The sequence below is a fragment of the Grammomys surdaster genome, unplaced genomic scaffold (genome assembly GCF_004785775.1).
Source record: "Grammomys surdaster isolate TR1022 unplaced genomic scaffold, NIH_TR_1.0 126063, whole genome shotgun sequence".
Classification (NCBI taxonomy): Eukaryota; Metazoa; Chordata; class Mammalia; order Rodentia; family Muridae; genus Grammomys; species Grammomys surdaster.
In genome coordinates, this window is record NW_021620873.1 from 4,525,055 (window position 1) to 4,544,641 (window position 19,587).

The 19,587-nt window shown below is 39.0% G+C and overlaps 1 protein-coding gene and 1 long non-coding RNA gene across 2 annotated transcripts in view; one reads left to right on the top strand and one right to left on the bottom strand.

Moving 5' to 3' along the window:
* Itfg1 (integrin alpha FG-GAP repeat containing 1) overlaps positions 1-13,547 on the top strand; it is a 119,214-nt gene extending 105,667 nt beyond the window's left edge. The window contains exons 15-18 of the mRNA XM_028755517.1: positions 4,863-4,987; positions 5,561-5,643; positions 8,494-8,611; positions 11,949-13,547. Coding sequence (XP_028611350.1) covers positions 4,863-4,987; positions 5,561-5,643; positions 8,494-8,611; positions 11,949-12,008 — 386 coding nt within the window. The 3' untranslated portion in view covers positions 12,009-13,547. The remainder of the gene's footprint in view (positions 1-4,862; positions 4,988-5,560; positions 5,644-8,493; positions 8,612-11,948) is intronic.
* On the bottom strand, positions 246-4,966 carry LOC114610884. Its single transcript, XR_003709745.1, has 5 exons — positions 4,766-4,966; positions 3,709-3,837; positions 1,567-1,688; positions 1,210-1,330; positions 246-685 (listed from the first exon to the last, which is right to left on the bottom strand). It is a non-coding gene; the product is annotated as an uncharacterized LOC114610884 (long non-coding RNA).
* Positions 13,548-19,587: the final 6,040 nt, after the last annotated feature.

Genomic DNA, 19,587 nt, shown 5'->3' on the forward strand with positions numbered 1-19,587 from the left:
ACCCAGTATCCTTATTTTTCAGCTGAAATAGCAGAAACTGAGAGGTAATTTAAGTTATCTTAAAGGTTGAAATGGTTAGTCATAGAAGTTAAGCTCATTTTAGGAGAAGTAAAAACTGGAAATCCAATTAATAGTACAATCTAAACCTATCCTATATTATCAAATGTGACATAAGAAGTCCAAGATTTAGAAAGAGTTTTTTGATATATGTTCATAGAAGTACAATTTACTTGTACATTGCAGCCAACATTATGACGAAAGTCGGTTAGGACAAAAAGGAAAATGACTAAGGACGTGTGCAGTGTCCATCCAGTGGCAGATTACAGTAGATCCAGCTGCCTGTGCGAAGAATGCATCTTCATACAATATCCTTCCTCGGAAATCCTAGAGTCTTACCCACGAAGTAGTCTAAACAGGCTTGCTGTGATAACCATAAAGAACCTGTGACCATGTTAGTGGACAGTTTTGTAGTATATAATGCTCTTATGTAAATTAAATGTACTACAATGAGTTTATTTTTTAGCTTACTATAAACATGTAAGAATTCATTATGCTGGGTATGATGGCACATGCCTTTAATCTCAGTATTCAGGGGGCAAAAGCAGGCAGGGGGATCCCTGTGAGTTCCAGATCAGCTTAGTTTGCATAGTGAGCTCCATGTTAGCCAGGGCCATGCAGAGAAACACTATCAAAAAAAAAAATTCAACATATAAGCATTCTGTAAACAAAACTGTTCTAAAATTTTTAAAGAAAATTCTGATAAGAATATTATATTCAAATATTTTGATATATCACTATAAGAAAGAAATCATTTAAGTCTTAATTTCCATACATACTGTATTTTTATAGTCTGTTAATTCCTTAAGTTCTTTCTTAAGATGCAAACAGTTTCACTGCTAAGTGAAATGTTCTGAAACTCATTTATTTGGCAGTGTTGGTAAACTCAGGCATACCAGTTGCTCCAAACCCAAAACTTATCTCCACAGGTAAATTATCAGTGAAACTCAAATCTACACTTTAGCAACTTAAATCCACTTCTATTTGAAAAAATATTCATTTCACACCATCAAAAGGTTATTGTCTCATGATTGTGTTATTAATTTTAAAATGAGAAATCTCCTACTTATCACAGCTATATACCTATATCTTAAAGGCCTGTGTTATCCCACATTTTTCTTAAAAATCATATGCTATATATTTTTTGTATACCTGTTCACAAAGAGGCTCTGATTTCTTCTGGGCTTTTGTCGTGGAGCTACCATAGCTATGCTGGCTGGCCCTCTACTGTGTGTGCTTCTTCAACACATGGAGACAATGCAACAATGAACATCTACTGGGAGCAGAGAGGAGAGCACCTGTGATAAGAACTAGACGTAGAGGAATAGCTAAGGACATGTGACTGCAGTGTCTCAAGTATAATGTATGAGCACAGTTTGAGGCTGCCCCCCAGCTAAAATGAAGTATTTAGATACTAACAGCACAAGCACTGCCATAACGAGAACATTCCTGGTGTGCTGCCTAGAAAGTACCATGTGCAGTGCAAACCAGGATCACAAATCACCATACCTAACACTGTGTTACAAGGAGGATATGCTCACAAATACAGAGGCACGCTGAGCAGCTTCCTGTTGTACTCCCCATCACTCTCCATATGATTCCCCTATTGGGACTGCTTCTGCTTTCATGACCTAAAATGAAAGAAAATGTGGGATAGTTGTCTTTCTCAGACAGGCTTACTTCCTGTGATAAGATTATCGCCACTTATTTCCATTTGACTACAAGTTAACTCCATGGCTGGAAGAAATTCCGTTGTATATAAATAGCATATTTTCTTATCCATTCCCTCTGTTGTGGGAAATTTGAGTTGGTTCCATAGTTTAGCTTGTGTGGAAAGACCTGTAGTAAACATTTATATGCAGTAAGCACCTCTGTGATGTATTGACTTATCGTTCCTTGTGTAAATAAATGCACAGGAGTGCTAGACCCAGGCTATATTGTAGTTTTAGTTTTTTGAGGGCCTCCATACTAATTTCCACAGTGGCTGGACTAGTTACATTTCCACCAACAGGCTAAGTATTCTCTTTTGCCCACATCGTCAGCAGAGCATCTGTTGTTTCCTCTTCAGTTATGACATTATTTGTTGGGTGTAGTAGTCTGAGTTTGCAGTCGTCTTTTAGAGTTTGGAATTCAGAATTCTTTTTTTTTTATTGGATATTTTATTTACATTTCATATGTTGTCCCCTTACCCCATCCCCCACCTACCCGGGAACTCCCCATCCCCTTACCCCTCCTCCTTCTTCTCCGTGGATGTAACCCCCACCTACCCCCCCCCCACTCCCACTTCCCCACCCTCAAAATTCCCACCCCCTGGGGCATCCAGCCTTCATGAGGTCAAGGATCTCATCTTCCACCTATGCCCTGCAGGGCCCTCCACTCTTACGTATTCAGCTGAAGCCCTGGATCCCTCCCTAAGTGCTCCCAGGGTGGTGGTTAGGACCCTGGGAGCTGTGGTTGGTTGGTATTGTTGCTCTCCTCATGGTGCCACAAACCCTTTCAGCTCCTTCAGTAAGCCCTCCTGACTTTCAGAGTTTCTTCTCCACTGAGAACACTCAGTGTTCCTCCACTGAGTTTGTCTTTATACTTCATTTACTTGTTCCTCTGGCAGCTTTCAGTACATGTCCGTTATTTGTACACAGTATTTAAGCTATGACGTGGGGAGGTTTTACTCTTTGGATTTGGGAAATCTGCTATCATTTTATTGAAAAACAGTTTCTCCCATCAGAGTATAACAAGGCTTGGAGGGCGGGATGGCCGTAACTTGATGTTTTCCACGCCATTAGCATGAAATTCTCTTTGTATGCCTGTGAGTCATATATTTGATCTTTTACAGTTTCCCATAGATCTTTAATGTTCTACTCATAGTTTCGTATCTTCGCTATTGTAAATGTTCATCCTCTCTACCATGAAGTTCTTGCCTGCTTTACAGTTCAAATCTTGACTCTGAGAATTCTTTCTGTCTCCATAATACCTGTCACACTCCTAAGCGGTCCTTTGTCAAGACAGATCACAGCTGTTGATTCGATGAGTGGGCAGTTTTTTTATAGGCCAGACATACCTCTGGTCTGCCCATGAATACTGTACCACCCCTGGGAAGTTCTTCAGGATGTCAGGAGTGACACTTGAAACCTGTCTGTATTGCCTTACAGACTCTTAACTTCAACCAGGTTTCCACCTTGCTGAATATCAGTGTGCAGTGCTAATTCCGAGTTTCTCCTGCATAGCCTAGAGGCAGGATAGCTCCCCAGTGCATCAGTCCCTCCAGGATGGACACTAAAGTTTTTCCCTTGCTCTGCTTTGTAAAATTTCCTCTTACTTTGCTATTAAAGTAGAGGTTTAGGGCCATTGCTCACCTTTTTATGGCCATTGTCCAATTTTCCCCAGTGTATTCCCTGAAGACTCTAGCAAGCCATGCCTGCTTGTTATCTGCCATTTTCCAAAACAACCCTTCAGACTTCTAGTGAAATAGTTACAGTCAATACAGAGTCTAATGCTGAAAGAACAACTGTCACATAACTGCTTTGGGAATGGGAGGTGAGAAGAGGAATGTTATCTATTCTGGAGTCTCTGCTAGCAATACATTATTGTCTACACTCTGTAGTAGTAATTTCTCTACTATGTAAGTATATTTAGTGTGAAAACTCTGATTACCTCTCACACTGCTCAGTAACACTGCTGGTTTATTCCTTTGTGTTGTTGTAGTTCAGGACTTGCCTATTGTCGACATAGCATGCAAAGCAACTGTGTGCTACAGTACAGGTTGAAACTCACAGACACTACCTGAAAAATAGGAAGCACTCAGCACACATAGGGATGAGATCATTCTTTACTGTAGTTAGCTGAGGTAACACAATATAAAGAATCATTTCCTATAAACTGAACTTTAAAAGTAAGTAGAATAGGGTGAGATAGTACAACAAAATAATCCTCTGTCAGCTTCATTTTTAACCTTTATCGTAAGTTTATTAGAAGCAAAGTATAGTAGTTACATGAAGTAATCAAATAAGTTTAAAAATACATAAAATGGGGAAGATACTAATTAATTGAATTGTATTGCTCATTATCTGTCATTGTATTGCCAATGTGCTTCCTGCCATGCTGATAACAAACTACACCTCTGAAACTGCAAAGCTTCTGTAAGGCAAAGGACACTGTCAATAGGATAAAACAGACTAAACTCTTAAGTGATGCTGCTCCCAGCCAGCAAGATGGTGACTGCAAGTGTTCACTAGGATGTAAGAACTTTGAACCTTCATATAATTCCTTGCATGAGTATGAAATAGGACAAGTATACACTATATTGAACTGATACATCAGAATTTAACTGTACATATTATTGGGTACAATGTCACATTTCAGTACATGTATATAATGTGTAATGATGATACTGTCATATCTAACACCTCAAACATCTATAATGTCTTCATGCTGGTGTTGGGATAGGCACATTGGTAGAAAAGACAAAAGGCAAATCAGAGATACCACCCTCAGCTGGAAGTGTAGCATTGCTGACAAGAGGACCATCCTTGGGTATTGAGTTTTTCAAGTGATTAAAATGTCCTAAAATTCCATTGTACTCACTGAGGTGACCTCTTAGGATAGTCTCAAAACCATTTCACTATATAAGCAGATATGGGAATTGTATCTCAAAATTGTTTTTGTAAATCATTAATATTAATTAACTGAATGTTCATCCCATATTTTATACCTGTATCTAACATCTTAGGACTTTAAGACTTGATGAATGCAGTGTTTCCAAAGATTTGTTTGTTTGTTTGTTTGTTTGTTTGTCTTCATAAATCTAGCTGGACAGCTCAGCCAGTCAGCACACTTAGCTCTTCAGCTACCTTACAATGTACTTGGTTTAGGCCGAAGTGCCAATTTCCTGGATCATCTTTTTGTTGGTATTCCCCGTCCATCTGGAGAGAAGGCAAGTAAACATTTAGTTTGTTTACAATCTGTTTTAACACCACTTAAACATTTAAATCTAATAATTTGAATATAATGGAATTTGAATTCAGCTATTTAATAAAGTAGCCTTTAAATAATTTAAACAATTAAATCATTTAAAAACTGATTCATAGTGTCCTGTCTAAGCTTATTTTAGAGTGTACCATGATTTGATATTATATAGTTTTTCCATTTCTTCATGACTTCTTATCCTTTTTGACCTGCTCTCTCTTAATGCTTTTATCACTTACAACGGAAGTAGTAGCTGTTAACATAAAAAGTAGCATTCTTGTATATTGTACTCACACAATTTCCTGACGTGAATCTTAGCTCCAGTCAGCATTCACACATAGCACTTTGAATAATACCTGCTAAAACTGTCCAGTAAGTATTTGTTGGGTGAATGGATTTATAACAAACAAATATAATACTCCTTTCCTTGAATTTCAAAGTCTCAAAATACTTGAGGGTTTGTTATTTTTCCATATTTAGACTAATAATTGGGGGTTTATATATATATTGTCTGTTAAGTGTTCTTAAATTCTCTTTTCAGTCTATAAGAAAACAAGAGTGGACAGCAATCATTCCAAATTCCCAGCTGATTGTCATTCCATACCCTCACAATGTCCCTCGAAGGTAATAGCTGTCCTTGATTGAGCTCAATTTGGTAGATACCCAGTGGCATGTTTTGATAACATTTCATATTTATTGTCTACCCTGAGTGCCCAACACTTAATTTACCTAGTCAATTCTAAATTATTAAACACACCTACCTGATGTTTCATAAGGAATAAATTCATTCCTATCAGGACCAAGGGCAGCTTAATTAGTAATCTGTACAGATTATAAACGTTTACTTTTCATTAGTTTTAAGTAATACTGTTTTGCAATGCTGGGAATTGAACCCATTTCCTTGTGCATGTCAAGCAGGTATTCCAGCAGTGAGCTCCTTTCTCAGCTCTGGCCTTTTTTATTAAAACCTTACATGGACTGCATTCAGTAGTACTCTAGAACTATGTACTAGAACTGTATAGTACTCCAATACCCATGGCATCTCTTGAGCTGACTGTGTCCACATTTTTCTATCTTTATTCTATAAAGTCATATTAGAATCTATTCTTATGAGAGAATCTACTCCATGAAAACTAATAAATATCATAAACTAGGATTACCTTTCCTGCTAGACAACTAACTCCAACACTTCACTGTATGTGTAAGATAGCATTATTAAAAACAGCTACCTGCCTGATGGATGGTTGGATTGGGTTGAAGCTTTGTTTTGTTTTTATAATCATCCCAACAAACTGTCTAGGCTCTAGCAAATCTCTTTCTTCAGCCTCCTGAGTACCTGGAACTACCATGCCTATCCCTGATTTATTTGATTGGTTGGTTGGTTGGTTGGTTGGTTGGTTAGTTGGTTGGTTGGTTGGTTGGTTTGGTTTGGTTTGGTTTTTAATGATGCAGTGTTAATATATCTGTGATACCTTTTTCCAGATTATGTTGACAACAAACTATAAAATCTGGATGAGGAGCAGAGAAACTACAGAACTAAAAATGTAGCACTGACAGAGTGTACTGTACTGACTCCTTTATGTTTACTACCATGAACATAGAACAGTATATAATAGGGAGGAAGAGAAAGGAAACAAGCAGAATGGATAATATATAATATACATATACATACATACATATATATATATTTAGTTCATATATATTATATATATAAACTTACTTAAAAGAAGGTATCTGTAAGATATCTGTATGTATATGTTTATATATGTATATCTCTGACAGAATATACATAAAATCTCTTAAGTAGGCAACTGAAGATTGATGTTGTATTTTCTTTTAACCAAAATGACAAATATCTTGAGCTTTGAAAAAAATCTATTTAAAAAATAGAACTAAAAAACCTCAAGAGAAAAAAATAAAAACAGATTTATGGGCTAAAGAGATGGATCCATGATAAAGAGCACTTGCTGCTTTTGCAGAGGACCTGAGTTCATTTCCCAGAGCCCACATCAGGTGACTCACAACCGCCTGTAATTCCAGCTCCAGGGAATCCGAGGTCCTCTTCCCACCTCCATAGGCACCCATATGTACAAGTATGTGCATCACACACACACACACACACACACACACACACACACACACACACACAGAGAGAGACAGAGAGACAGAGACAGAGAGAGAGAGAGAAAGACAGAGAGAGAGAGTGTGTGTTTTTTTATTAAAAACTGAATCTATTCTAAGCATAGTGGCTCACACTTGTAACTTCAGTACCCAGGAGGCTGAGGCAGGATGATGGCAACCTCAAGGATACATCGGGCTATATAAGAAGACCCTGCCTCAACAAAAAAAAAAAAGTTTTGTTTTCTATTGTACTTAACAACACTCATTTTCTTAAGGTTTATTCTGCATTTCTGAAAAGTCCTGCCATAGCTTTCTTCTATAATCTGAATATTTTTCATGTTTCTTTTGCTCATTACAAAGAAATGTCCTTTTCAAATTTATGTACATAATAAAAACCCTAATTGATTTTTGTTTGAGGTATATTCTGAGATTTAGTGACTAAAGACTAACTCATGGATCAATAAATTTTAATTATGTCAAAATAAATCAATAGCTACTTGCTGTTCATTAGAATGTTCTTACCCTTATTAATCTTTTTAAATGAGAACACAGTCATTTCCTGTTTGCAGGTAGAACACAAAGCTCTGTGTGCATAACTGCCCACAGAGTTAGCAATAAAAACCCCAAAGTTAGGCTTTGCAGTGTTTACAGGTGCTGTACTGTATTTAGTGTTTTAAGAGAGAAGACCTAATTATGATAGTGACATTGTATATACATTGACATTAACAGAGAGGCTACGTGACTTTATAAGTCTCATCATACAAGTTATTGTAGTAATTTAAAACATCCATCATTACACAGAAATGGTGCAAGTTTTACACCACTATCAAAAAACACCCACTCAGACATATGATTGCTTTACTTGTACTACATGTATTGGTAGAGGTCACATAAGTTTAGTGAAATCATGTGACTTACAGAGCCTTTAGAGTTGAAAGTTTCAAATTCAACAGATCAATTTTTTTTCCAAAGACATCTTTGTCTAAAGTACTATTGGTAAGTTTACTTAATTCCAAAGATCAAACTCAAATATAAATGCATATTAAATATCAACAATTCTACTTCAGAAAGATGTACGTATCCTTCTCTTGAAAAGTGTTAGCCCTGCACACATGAGGCCTTGAGTTTAATTCTAAAAACCATACATGAAAAAGGAAAATTTAGTTCAGCTTTAAGAAAACCATGCACTTTAAGATCATCAATATTCTTCAACTTATCTAAATTAATTGCTTTTGTTAGATGAGTGAATGGTTTAACAAATGAACTTTTATAAGCTGCTTTGCTCTCTGATCTCAATTTAATCTTGTTATCATGTTAAAATTTACACTTTTAATTGTTCTTTTTTATCTACAGCTGGAGTGCCAAATTATACCTGACACCAAGTAACATTGTGCTGCTGACTGCGGTGGCCCTCATTGGAGTCTGCATTTTCATCCTGGCAATAATTGCCATTTTACATTGGCAGGAAAAGGTTTGCTTTTCAATATAACTTTGGTTCTTTTATTATGGTAGTGTCTCATTCTTCAAAACTCAAAAGCTGGGATATAGTTGATTGGTCGAGGGTATAGATTCATTCCCTAGCTCCCCACAAAGAAAAAAAAAAGAAAGTAATATCAAATACTTAGCCAGTAGGCTCCAACAGTGCCCTCCAAAAGGCTTCTCTGTCACAAAAGAGAGGGTTTTTTCTCTTTTCTTTGGACTGTCATGCCTACCAGAATCATGTTTTAGTAACAAAAATTTCTATTTTATCTTGGCTGCTCTTCTGACTTATGAGAAGGAGAATATGTTGATTATTCTGATAAATGTTTGTAGATTTGTCACTCAGAAGAAAGATTACCAAAAATAATAACCAAAAATTATATATTGAGTTAACTTCAAGATTGTTGGGTGGCTGTATATCTAAAAGCAACATATTCTAAAATACTCTATATCTCTTGACCTGTGAAAGGAAATGAAGTTCCTCACTTTATCACCAATCTGATATAGTATAAACGTGGTATTACAACAGCTATGATGCAGTGGCTAAACCTGACTGCTGAGCCATGTGCACACGATCACTTGTGACTCTGGTTCCTCTGTTTCTTCAGCTGACCTCTCACCTCTGCTGGCTGCTGCTATTTTCCATTCTCCCCATGCAAGTTTTCTACATATTCTGTCAAAGACTTTCTTCTCCGTCTACAATAACTGCAATTTCATCTAAAATCAACTATTATTATTTCAAAATGTTTTCACCTCTCTCAATGTTTCTTTCTTCATTTCCAGTTGCTACAATGATCTCTACCCAGGTTGCTTAGCTCAAAGCCAATATTCTAAGGCTCGCTTCCCCCCCCCTCTTTCTCTCTCCTTTCATATTCACCTTCAATATTATTCAGCCACCTTGTTGATTCTTACCTTCCTGAGAATCTCTGTAGCTGAGCCCACAGCTGCCCCTCTACTGCCAATTCTTTACCTCAGTCCTTAGACCCTGGGTGGTCTTCTGACTTCAGCTTCTCCCCTTTCTACAGTACTAGACCCATTACAGTCATGGAGTGTAGCCTTGTGTCACTCTCGCTCTCTGGTTCACTTCAGGTGACAATCCCCTGTCTAAATGTATACATGTTCCTACCCAGGCCCTCATACCCCCTTCCATATCTTATCACTCCACGATATGCCTGCTGTCTTTGTGAGACATTTCCTTTCCTATGTTCTATCTCCTTCCACACTCACCAGGCTTCCTAGCCAGGGGCCAGCCTCAGCAGTTGACTGGGTTGCCAAGAGGAGATAAGGAATCAGTAAGGAGAGAGTGAGTCGAGTGTGGTGGTCAGGGGAATCTTGCACCTCTGATTGACTAGCAATCTGGTTGCTTCTTTGTTTATACAGGATTCACAGAACAAAGACAGACTAATGATTATCCAAGAAGTACAGATTGCATCATTTTGTCTCTAGACATGTGATTGGTTCTTCATTAGATGTCCGGATTTACAAGTTCATTCACAGTTAGAAAGTACAAACACAACAGGTTTCATTTTTATTATCATCCCTATAACTCCAGTTCAGAGAATCTAAAGAATGTCTCCACCAATGCAAACACGACAGCCTTCTTTTAAGCTGGCAGTATTTGCAGTTTTAAAGTGCTCCAGACACATAGAAAATATCTGAACCAGTCTTTCTACGAATAGCAAACACCTAACTCCTTTTATTTTTATCCTTTTATCATCTTCACTATTTAGTAAGAGAAGTTATTTTAGTAAATTTATGTTAGGTACTGAGTTCTGTTTCTTCAGGGCTGTACCTTGTATGATCCCCTATGTTTAAACTACATTTGCACAGGGCTCTAAGCATATTGGGGGAAAGGCCCTGGGATCTGTTATCAATTCTTCTGGCCCATTGGAGTTGTCAGCTGTCTCTAATTCTACCCTGTTCCAGTTATACTGTTTGAGTTTGCTTAGGGGCAGATGATACCCCAAGAAGATCCCTGGAGTCATGACCTCATTTAGAAATTCCTAGCTTTGTGCTAATCTGCTTATCACGGTCTCCAGGACATAAGGAAGACTTCCAGATAGGGCCAGATAAAGTTGTTTCCCTAAAGACAAAAGGTATAGTAAGTTTGTGACATTCCTAAAAAGATTCAGACATAATTTTCTCATGAAAAGACATAAAATGAATCATAATGCAGAAACTCCCCAAGAATGCAACACACAGAGACCAAAACCTAAAGAGAGGCAGGAGGACAGTGAGTGTGAGAGACAGAAGGACAGTGAGTGTGAGAGACAGGAGGACAGTGAGTGTGAGAGACAGAAGGACAGAGAGTGTGAGGGACAGGAGGACAGAGAGTGTGAGAGACAGGAGGACAGTGAGTATGAGAGACAGAAGGACAGTAAGTGTGAGAGACAGGAGGACAGAGAGTGAGAGACAGGAGGAAAGAGAGTGTGAGAGACAGGAGGACAGAGAGTGTGAGAGACAGGAGGACAGAGAGTATGAGAGACAGGAGGACAGAGAGTGTGAGAGACAGGAGGACAGAGAGTGTGAGAGACAAGAGGACAGAGAGTGTGAGAGACAGGAGGACAGAGAGTGTGAGAGACAGGAGGACAGAGAGTGTGAGAGGCAGGAGGACAGAGAGTGTGAGAGACAGGACAGCGATTGCAGCTAAGCTGTGCTTGAGCTGTGTCAGACAGCTGTGCTGGCTTCATGATATCCACTATTTCCAGTGGATATGACTGAGCCACTTCCTCAAGCTAAAACTCCCAGTATGAAATAAATGCCTCTTCCCATTTCTGTAAATAGTATTTTCAAAGCTTGCCCTTTTCTCACTCAAACCCAAAAGTAATCTCCCAAAAGTAGCATAATTAGGGTCAATCCTGATGTAGGTTTTGTTTTTTTTAATCCTTTCTAGGTTTTAAACTTCTTAAAGGACAAAGTAGAAAACTAATTTTTTTAAAAATCCCTTTATTTTACTAGGAGAAACAGTCAATAAATATATCCTAAATTAAAAGGTTAACCAAAAAATAATCTTAATATAATGAGTTTAGACTGGTTTGTTAACATCAGTGTTAATAGAGATTCTGTTCTTCTAGCATCTAATGTTTACTCTCACTTTCAAGTAGATTATGAATGGTAATACTGTTTAAGTGTGGACAAAACATTTTTTCTTGATTTTTAAGTTCAATTAATATATCCGTAATTTTAAAACAGCTACTAGATCTATAAAAATATTTCATAATATTATTACACTTAATATTATTAAGTATCATTCCTGTTATGTACTAAACTGCTGTCAGAAATGAATCTGATTTTCTTAGCATTTAAACTACTCTAAAATTCTCTTTCAGAAAGCCGACGATAGAGAAAAACGACAGGAAGCACATCGGTTTCATTTTGATGCTATGTAACTTTGCTTTAAGTAGTACATCCTGGAAACCACTTCAGTGAAATACTAAATTTTGACTCCTAGTAAAAAAATAATGGATTTGAGATATTTATAAATTATGCCTCCCTTCTCAATTATTGGAAAATACTGAAATAAATATGGCCTGAATATCTCATAAGGTCTGTTTTAAGCACTTTGTATATAATAATTTAGGTTCTTTATTTGGCAGTACTGAACATTTTGTTCCTTTGTGGAATGCGTTGCATGTACTGGATGTATTTGTGTTTACACTGTTATCAGAATGATGAAGGTGGAAGGACATGTAAATAAAAGCTATTTAAATGGCCTGGGGCCAGGGCAGTTCTGCCTAAACTGATTTTGCTTTTTACCTTAAAAATGCATACTTCCACCAATATGTGGAAGATAAAGTCACTCAACTAACATTCTTCACAGCAGATCAGAGCTCTCCTGAATGGCACACAATGAGACTAATTAGCCAGGCTTTAGAATCACAGTAGGACAGGTCGATTTACATGCCTGGTTCTACAACTTATGATCATCTGAATCTGGCTGCCGCTTAGCCTCTCTTAAGCCTTGGTTTTGTTTCTATGCTGAGGCTGCTGTACCTGTTCACTTGAATTATTGTGAGCATACATTGTGTGATATACACGGTGTGCTTAGCTCAGTGTCTAAGCACACAGAGTGCTCCAGCAGCAGCTGTCATTATTGGTGATCTTATTCTACTACTATATAGAATGGATTGTTACCATACACATAAGGACATACTCTTTGGAAAACTTAAATTATTTGTGGTTCATATCTTATATAATTAATTTGTTTGACTAGCTATACTACCATCCAAGAGTAACTGTATCCTAAAAACTGGTATTTGAATACTAATCTTTGTACAGTAATCATTTGATCTCTTGAAAGAAACTGATAGAGGCAAACTCTGGAGGTGTCAACGTGCCATCACAGTTCTGTCCTCAGAAGACGGGAAAGTCTGTCTCATTTCTACAGACCTCAGGTTTCATAGTATAAACTTTACATTGCCAAAATTTACTTTAAAATTATTTAAATCTAGAGTTCAGGAAAAGGTGATAAAATTATTATCAAAGCTAACTTAATTCTGATTATTAAGACATGCTGTGGCTATAAAATATAAATTTTCCTCTGCAACCGTTTTGTTTGGGTTCCTTTCCTCACTGCAGTTCACTGGAGGGCATGTGCTCGTCTTTACTTCTATCTAAGCATGTTAATAAATACTCCTTCCTGAATGAAAACACTGTGGTCAGCAACTGAATAATTATTTTGGAACTTTAGAGGATGACAAGAGCAAATCCTGTGGGTGAGAACTTGAGATGGCAGGACCGGCCTCTTCCCTCTGAGTCACGGACAGGACTCAAGTTCACCAAATGGATCAACCCTGACCTTTACAAAGACAATTACGCTTCATATCTGGCAGTTGGTAAAACATGAATTCTAAAACTTGGAGTCAGAATCTATAAGGAATAGTGTCATAGATAAAAGATTGTGACAATTAAAATATATTTGGTGTCAATTTTTCTGTATTACCAAACTCAACTTTTATATCATTTACTGGGTATAGCAGGTTTTTTTTTTTAAGTGTCACTACACTGAGCTTCAACAGAGGTTTTTGTGTTAATTTTACATGTTGTGTTGGAGGGAGCAAACATAACTAGCATCAGAGCCCACACTAACTTTATGACTTAATCATGTCTTGTCAAGCTTTGGTCTCTTCATCAGTCAAACAAGGAGAATGAGAAACACCTGTTGTTGGAGAACCCTGCTACTAAGGTCACAGTCCACAGTGGATGGATGGCTCTCCTAGCTCGGTGCTAAATGAAAGATTCCCCTTTCCCATGGGTCTTCCCTTTCTCCACCTGGCCTTGTTTGGAGGATGACTCTGTACAGAGCTCTCTGCAAGTGTTACATGGCTCAGCTTACAAGCCCTGATCTAGCTGACTGACCACATGATAATTAGGTACTCTGTTATGACCAATCAGCCCTCTCCACCCATGCCCCTTAGAGCCCTTATACACCCTACCCCTCCAGCACTAAAGCAGACTTGTCTCACTGAAGCTATCTTGGAAGTCCTTCTGGTGGTCCAAACCTTGCTCACCACTTCTCCCTCTACCCTCTTGGGCCAGTGGCTAACGATTCCTCAGGAGAAGGGAAACCCACAGCTGGCACCTGAAAGGTTCCCCTGGAATATGCAGGGTTTGTGAGTAACAGCGTTTTTGCCTAACCATCCCACCTGAGGACTGGTTGTCTTCTTTCCTTCCATTGTTTTACTTTCAGTTTGTACCTTTGCATAGGGTCCAGATACAGTTTGTGGAACTGAAGCCTCTCAGTCAAGGCAGCTCCCCAACATTGGCCAAAGGTCCCTGTACCCTCTTTTCAGAACCCAGCAGCACAACTGGGTGTAGGCAATAACCTTTGCATTGCTCAGTTAAAAAAAAACTGGACACACAGCAACCAGTTAACCAGTTTTGCCCCTCTCTTTCCTCCCCATGATAGCTGTCATCAAGAAATGCATAGGAAAAATACCCAAGCCTAAGGATAACGCATTAGAGAAAAAAGTACAAGAGGGTAAAGGGGAAGACTCAAATGAGGAAGAAGACCCTGAGAATTGTCCAGTGGCTGATTCAACTGCTCTAGAAAAAGCAGATGATTTAATTAGGCCCAAGTTACTACCTAACCCACAATACCCCTCTCCCCTTTACTCCCCTCTTCCACCCTTATGAGCCCATATTATAAGGCTAGAAGACAAAGACCCAGAAATTAAGGCCGAGGCTCCTAGAAACACCCAGATGAGCCCTCCCTCACCCTCAGGACTACTATCTCTGCAGCAGCACCCGCAAACACACACACACACACACACACACACACACACACGAAAGAGAGAGAGAGAGCAAGAGAGAGCGAGAGAGAGCGCCAGCCATTAAGCAACTCTGTAATCTCAGAGACACTGGAAACAATCATCATTGGCCAATAACAGTCCACGAAGCCAAGTCCTCGAGGCCAAAGGGAACTGAGACAACAGACAAGCCCTGTGAGCACTTACAGTGAAGAAGACACATGACTTAGCACATAAGTCCCACTGTAGCTTCCCACTCATGATAATTGGGCACTTGGTTATGACCAACCAGCCCTTTCCACCCATACCCCTTAGAGCCCTTATATACCCTACTCCTGGATCAATAAAGTAGACTTGTCTCACCGAAGCTGTCTACAGAAGTCCTGTTGCACTCATGGCCATTTGAACCCTGCTCAGGCCTGTGGCCCTTGAGAAGAATGAGACCCACAACCTCCCATGGAGAACATATTCTAGAGCCCAAGATTAGCAGTGTATATACAGAAGGCACTGGAAACATGTAGCTTCTTCCCTTCTGGCTCCTGGTATCCAGTCATCACTTCCTGCTGTTCTCTGTACTGATTCTATTTCAGTGGTCCTCCACCTTTGAGGAAAGACAACTGATTAAGATTTACAAGCAGGCTGGAGAGATGACTCGGTAGTTAAGAGCACTAGAAGAGGACTTCCAGAAACCCAGGTTCAATCCCCAGTACCCCAATCTCACAACCATCTGTAATTTCAGTTACAAGGGATCCTACATCCTGTTCTGACCTCCACAGGCCCCAGGTACAAATGTGTATAGACAGATAGCGCAATAAAAAGTGTACATTTTTTTAAATTTTTTAAATGTTTTAAAGGGATAATTTTATACCGGCGAAAATTAGAAGTTTATACAAAATTGATTGATATTTAGGAAAATATTGCCAAAATGGACTCCAAAAGAAAGATATGGGATGTTCCTTCTAGTTGAATCTGTGATCTAGCAGGAGAAACAAATTTATAGGAAGTAAGAAGCAAGTAAAAAGAATGATGAAATGTACGAGACAAGAGCTAGAAGAGGAAGACCAGCAAGAACCAGGCAAATGGACTGAGGGAGGACAACTGAGGTGAGGGGATGCTGAGTCAGGACAAAGTATAATCACACACACACACACACAAAGATGCCATAATGAAACTCAGTACTTTGCAACCTTAAAAATAAAATTTTAAACACACAGAACTTATATTTATGTCTGAAGGTATCAACATTCTGTTCTCAGCCTCATCTACTCAAGAAGCTAACCACCAAAAAAAACAAACTCAATCAAAAAATGGGGTATAGAACTAAACAGAATTCACAACAGAGAAATCTCTAAGGGCTGAGAAGCACTTAAAGAAATGTTCAAAGTCCTTAGTGATTAGGAAAATGCAAACTAAAACAACCCTGAGATTCCACCTTATACCAATCAGAATGGCTAAGATCAAAAATTCAGGTGACAGCAGGTGCTAGCAAGGATGTGGAGAAAAAGGTACACTCCACACTCCCTCATTCCTCCATTGTTAGTGGGATTGCAAACTGGTACAAAACACTCTGGAAATCAATCTGGAGGTTCCTCAGAAAATTGGAAATAGATTTCCCTGAAGATCCAGCTATACCACTCTTGGGCATATACCCAAAAGATACCCCACCATGCCACATAGTGGTCTTATTTGTGATAGCCAGAAGCTGGAAACAACCCAGATGTCCCACAATGGAAGAACAGACACAGAAAATGTGGTTCATTTACACAATAGAATATTACTCAGCTATTAAGAACAAAGACATCCTGAGTTTTGCAGGCAAATTAATGGAACTAGAAAATATCCTAAGTGAGGTAACTCAGACCCAAAAGGGCATGCATGGTATGTACTCACTAATAAGTGGATATTAGCCAAAATAGAGAATACCCAGGACACAACCTACAGGACTCAAGGTTAACAAGCCAAAGGGCCCAAGTGAGGATGCCTCAATACCATTTGGGAGGGAGAAGAAAGCAGTCACAGGGGGCAAAGGGAGGGAGGTAGCTGGGAGAGGGGACAGTGAGGGGAAGAGGGGGATCATACTTCAGTATTAGGGAAGGAAACAAGACTGATGTAATGAAGGCCAGCATAAAGAATGGAAACAGCCAACCTCAGGATGGGGGACCCTCTAGAATGTACCAGAGATCTGGGAAGTAAGAGACTCTCAAGACTCAAAGGGAGGGCCCTTGAATGAAATGCTCTACAGTGGAGGGGGGAACTTGTAGAGTCCACCTCCAGTGGAGGGACAGGACATCAAGTGGAAGGATAGGGCTACCATCCCACAGTCAAAAGCTCTGACCCAGAATTGTTCCTGTCTGAAGGAACTCCAGGGACAAAAACTGAGAAAAGCATGAGAGAACAGAGATCCAGTGACAGGCCCATATTGGGATCCAGCTCCAGGGGAGTCCTGGGGCCCTGACACTATTACTGATGCCATGGTGTGCTTGTACACAGGAGCCTACCATGGCTGCCCTCTGAGAGGCCCAACAAGCAGCTGACTGAGACAGAAGCTGACCAATAGACCCAACCAATAGACAGAAGCCAGAAACCCCTGTGGTTGAATTGGGGAAAAGCTGGAAGAAGTGGAGGAGGATTGCGGCCCCATGGGAAGACCAACAGTCTCAACTGACCTGGACCCCCAAGATCTCCCAGACAATGAGCCACCACCAGACAGCATACACCAGCTGATATGAGGCCCCGACACAAATACAGCAAAGGACTGCCTGGTCTGGCCTCAGTGAGAGAAGATGCACTTAACCCTCGAGAGACTTGAGGCCCAGGGAGTGGGGAGGCCTGGTGGGGCTGGGGTGAGGGTGTAGACACATTCTCTTGGAGACAGGAGTGGTCACGGAAGATGGGATCAGGAGTAGTTGAGGGGCAGACCAGGAGGGGGATGAAGTCTGGATTGTAAAAAAGGATTAAAAAATAGAAATAAATAAGTTAAAAAGAGAGAGAGAGATCACTCATCCAAGATCACTGGTCACTTTCTGACTGTTTACAGGGTAGGGCTCAGGAGGTTCAGTAAGAGGCTACTGGCAGTAAATGGTTGCTGTGGGAGGAATGGCATTCTCTTCAGGATTTAGCCACTATTAACTTGCTATGCTTCTGTAAATAATCCTCACCATGCTGATATATACAACCCTAACTTAAAATGTGTTACTCAAAAAGGACAAAGCCATGAAAACAAAAGGGGCCCTAATGGGAAGATGAAAGAAATCAGAATACATTATGTTCATGTATAAAACTGTCAAAATCCTAAGTGTGCATAAGCTAAATATATAAAGTAAAAAGGGGCAGACCTAGAAGGAAAAAATAGATGAATATACCATACCTTTTAAGTCAATAGCATCAACATTTCTCTGTAGTTACTAATAAAAGAAAAAAGTAAAAAAAAAAAAAATGTGAAGCGCAAAAGCCGTGTGGTGGAGGCGACTCCAGTGGGGCCTCCCACCCAGGCCTGGACACCAGTGGGGCCTCCCACCCAGGCCTGGACACCAGAGAGCAGCCCAAGAGAGCTGACTCTACACAGTTGTCGTCTGGTTTCCACATGTGCATTGTGTCACATGCACACAGCATACACACATACCACATACACACAATAATGACTGTTTTTTAAAAATCAACCTAAACTAATAGAGATTTATATAATATTCTCCACACACACACAAAAAAAACAGGAAATGTGATTAAAATACAAATCAATGAAATATAAAGTCGACTCATTCCTTAAAAGTCAATAAATTGGAAAATATTATGGTCAAGCTAGTCAGGAAAAAAACAAGTGTATTACCATAATAATGAAGAAAAAGAAGACATCACTGCTAGTGCTGTAGACAGTAAAGGAGTAGGAAGGAGTCCTAGGAACAAATCTATGCCCAGGCATCAGTAACTTAACATAGCTGATTTGTTCTTTAAAAGATAACAAGTTATTAAGTCATCCACAAGAAATCAATACTTTCTAATTGTGGTTTTAGGTTTAAGAGAAAGAAAACTTTGCAAAGAAAACTAAGGAAGAATTATCTCACTGGTAAACATTTAAGGAAGAAACATTATTTTATACATTCCTTTGGGAGAAATAGGAAAAGAATATTGAAGAAAAGAGGCCAGCAATTCTCAATATAAAAACTAATTACAGATATTACAAGAAAATAAAATTTCAGGTTATTATCCTTCATCACACAGACATACACACAAAAATTTCAATAAATAATAGAAAACAGTATCGAGAAATAGATTAAAAGATGGGTCGTAGCCAAGGTCTTATCCTACAAATGCAAGAGTGATTCAGAATTTGAAAAACAAATCAGTTGATTCATCACATAAACAAAAAAATTAAAAAGCCTTTCAATGAATAAAACCATTCCTAATTTTTATAATAATCCAAAAATTTTCCTTTTAATAAAGACATGCATTTAAAAATCTCCAGCTGAAACTGTAAGAAACAATGATCTCCTCCTACTAAGATTAGGAACAAAGTAAAGATGTCTCTTCATTACTTTTTAAATAATACTACAAGTCTTGACCAGTGCTAATAAGCAACAGGCAGAGTGACAGAGGAAGACGCTCCACATTCTCCTCTGACCTACACACACACACACAAATACATACATACAACACCAAGAAAAAAACTTGCTGAAATACAAACTTTGAAAAGACTAGAAGGCTAGGGACATGGCAATGATTT